Source organism: Brassica oleracea, chromosome C9 (genome assembly GCF_000695525.1).
Source record: "Brassica oleracea var. oleracea cultivar TO1000 chromosome C9, BOL, whole genome shotgun sequence".
NCBI classification, from domain to species: Eukaryota; Viridiplantae; Streptophyta; class Magnoliopsida; order Brassicales; family Brassicaceae; genus Brassica; species Brassica oleracea.
The window spans coordinates 30,408,196-30,410,213 of NC_027756.1; the positions used below are offsets into that span (position 1 = coordinate 30,408,196).

The 2,018-nt window shown below is 50.0% G+C and overlaps 1 protein-coding gene across 1 annotated transcript; it reads left to right on the forward strand.

Moving 5' to 3' along the window:
- The first annotated feature begins 368 nt into the window (after positions 1 to 368).
- Positions 369 to 1,437, forward strand: LOC106314773. The gene is made up of 2 exons (XM_013752596.1): positions 369 to 585; positions 641 to 1,437. Exons 1-2 carry the CDS (start codon positions 369 to 371, stop codon positions 1,435 to 1,437), a joined length of 1,014 nt encoding a protein of 337 aa, XP_013608050.1.
- Positions 1,438 to 2,018: the final 581 nt, after the last annotated feature.

Below are 2,018 nucleotides of genomic sequence, written 5' to 3' on the forward strand. Positions count from 1 at the left end.
GCGACTCAATTAGGTTTAGCAGCTTTAGGGTTTTAGAACTAGGAATCTCGCTGACAGCTCTCGTAGCCCAGGCTCTTACGTTGTTGTAACGCTCAAACGCAAATTCGAAATAAGATCTACTTTGCTCCCTTTTGGATTTCTTATATTTTATCGTTTTTATTTCGTGTTATGATCGCTTGGCGTGTGGTATTAGCAAATATCCGGCCCTCTGGGAACTAGGGTTCTCCTACTTTCCTTATTTAAACGGAAATCGACAGTGTGAATTTTGGTTCCCACAGTTTGGCGCTAGAAGGAGGGGGGGTACGGATCAATCTAACTCTCAGCCACAACACGCTCGATCAGACATGTAAACTGACGACACGAACATCATGCAAACTCCTCTCAATGGAGGAGGCAGTGACAATCAAAACACTCCGGAAGCGGCCGTCTCTGCGGCCAACGCAACTGCTAACGCCGCGACGGTCGAGGAGTTCAAAAATATGTTCTCCGCCTACGAAAAGAGGTCGGAAGAACAGGAAAAACTCGTGGATACCTTGACGAAAAAGGCCCAAACCTTAACGGCTAGGACCCATGCAGTCCTCCCCCGCATATCTATGAAAATCTGCGGAAGAAAACTCAACTTCACAACCCCACTCGACAGGCCAAGAACATCGCGGCAAACGTCCTTCTGGACAGAACCCCAGCGAAACATCCCCTGCCGAGAAACGGAACTCTGAAAGTCCTCTACCTCCTGCAAAGGACACAGAGGTCGATGAAGTCGAGAATGTCGACTTGGATCCCAGCGACGTCTCCAACGATACCGAGGAGGACGCTGAAAGACATCTGAGAAGAACCAGAAGCCGATCGGCTCAGGAAGGCTCCCCGTTCGATAAACCATTGACGGAAGAGGAGGAAAACCTCTACTGGATCGAACAGGAGGAGTTGGCTGAGAAACAGGCCGAGATTACTCGTAGCAAACGCCGACAAGCTCGGAAATATTCTGGTGAGAAATCGGACATACGCGACCTTCACGACTACATAACCAAAACTGCAGCGGAAGTAAGGGCCGTGAAATCCCAGATCCATCATGCTACCAGCGCTGCCCCAGAGATCGACACACTACTCGAGGGGGCTCGGAAGACACCCTTCACTGCTCGCATCTCTGATACGAGGGTATCTGACCCAGGGAAAATCAAAGTACCAAAGTTTGATGGTACGACTGATCCTAAAGCACACCTTCAGGCTTTCCACATCACGATGGGAAGGGCCAGACTGAAGGATAGCGAAAAGGACGCCGGCTACTGCAGTCTGTTCGTCAAAAATCTGGAAGGAGCGGCGCTCGAATGGTTCGCACGCCTTATGCGAAACTCCATCAGAAGTTTCCGACAACTCGAGTCAGAATTTCTCAATCAATACTCTATGTTCATAGATAGAGAAACATCCGATGTCGACCTCTAGAGTCTGTCCCAGAGGGAAGACGAACCCCTCCGCGAGTTCATAAGCCGGTTCAAGCTGGTTATATCAAGAGTTAGCGGGATAAGCGGCAAGGTGGCCATAGACACGCTCAGAAAAACGCTCTGGTACAAGTCAAAATTAAGAAAATGGATAACATCATAATCGAAATCGAGTCTTCTGCCGCTGCGAGCTCTTGTGGCCCCGCGCGGGTTTTTACTCTTGGCCTTCGCCGTTCAGGTTTCCACCTGTTTTGCGAGAGAGGCCACGAGCTTTCCTTGTTCGTCCGAGTTTTTCTGAGTGGAGGCGAACATTTCTTTTCTCTGGTCTAGTATCACGGCGTTCATAGTGACCGTGGATACGTTTCCAGCTGGAGTTCTTTCAGCGTTGGCATTGACGGAAGTCCCGTCGTGCGTTTGCTTGTCTTTGTCAGCGTCGGTCGTCATACCTGACTGAGCGTGCGCGGTTGCGTGAGAGATAGATCCGTACCCACCCCCACCTCCTTTTAGCACCAAACTGTGGGAACCGGAATTCACACCATTGAGATTTGTTAATCGGAGGAAAGCCAAGCTAACCTAGCCTTCCCT

Coding starts and splice junctions, on each gene's coding strand:
- LOC106314773 (XM_013752596.1), top strand. CDS start 369: ATGCAAACTCCTCTCAATGGAGGAGGCAGTGACAATCAAAACACTCCG. Junction 586..640: donor GACCCATGCAGTCCTCCCCC/GCATATCTATGA, acceptor CCCACTCGACAG/GCCAAGAACATCGCGGCAAA.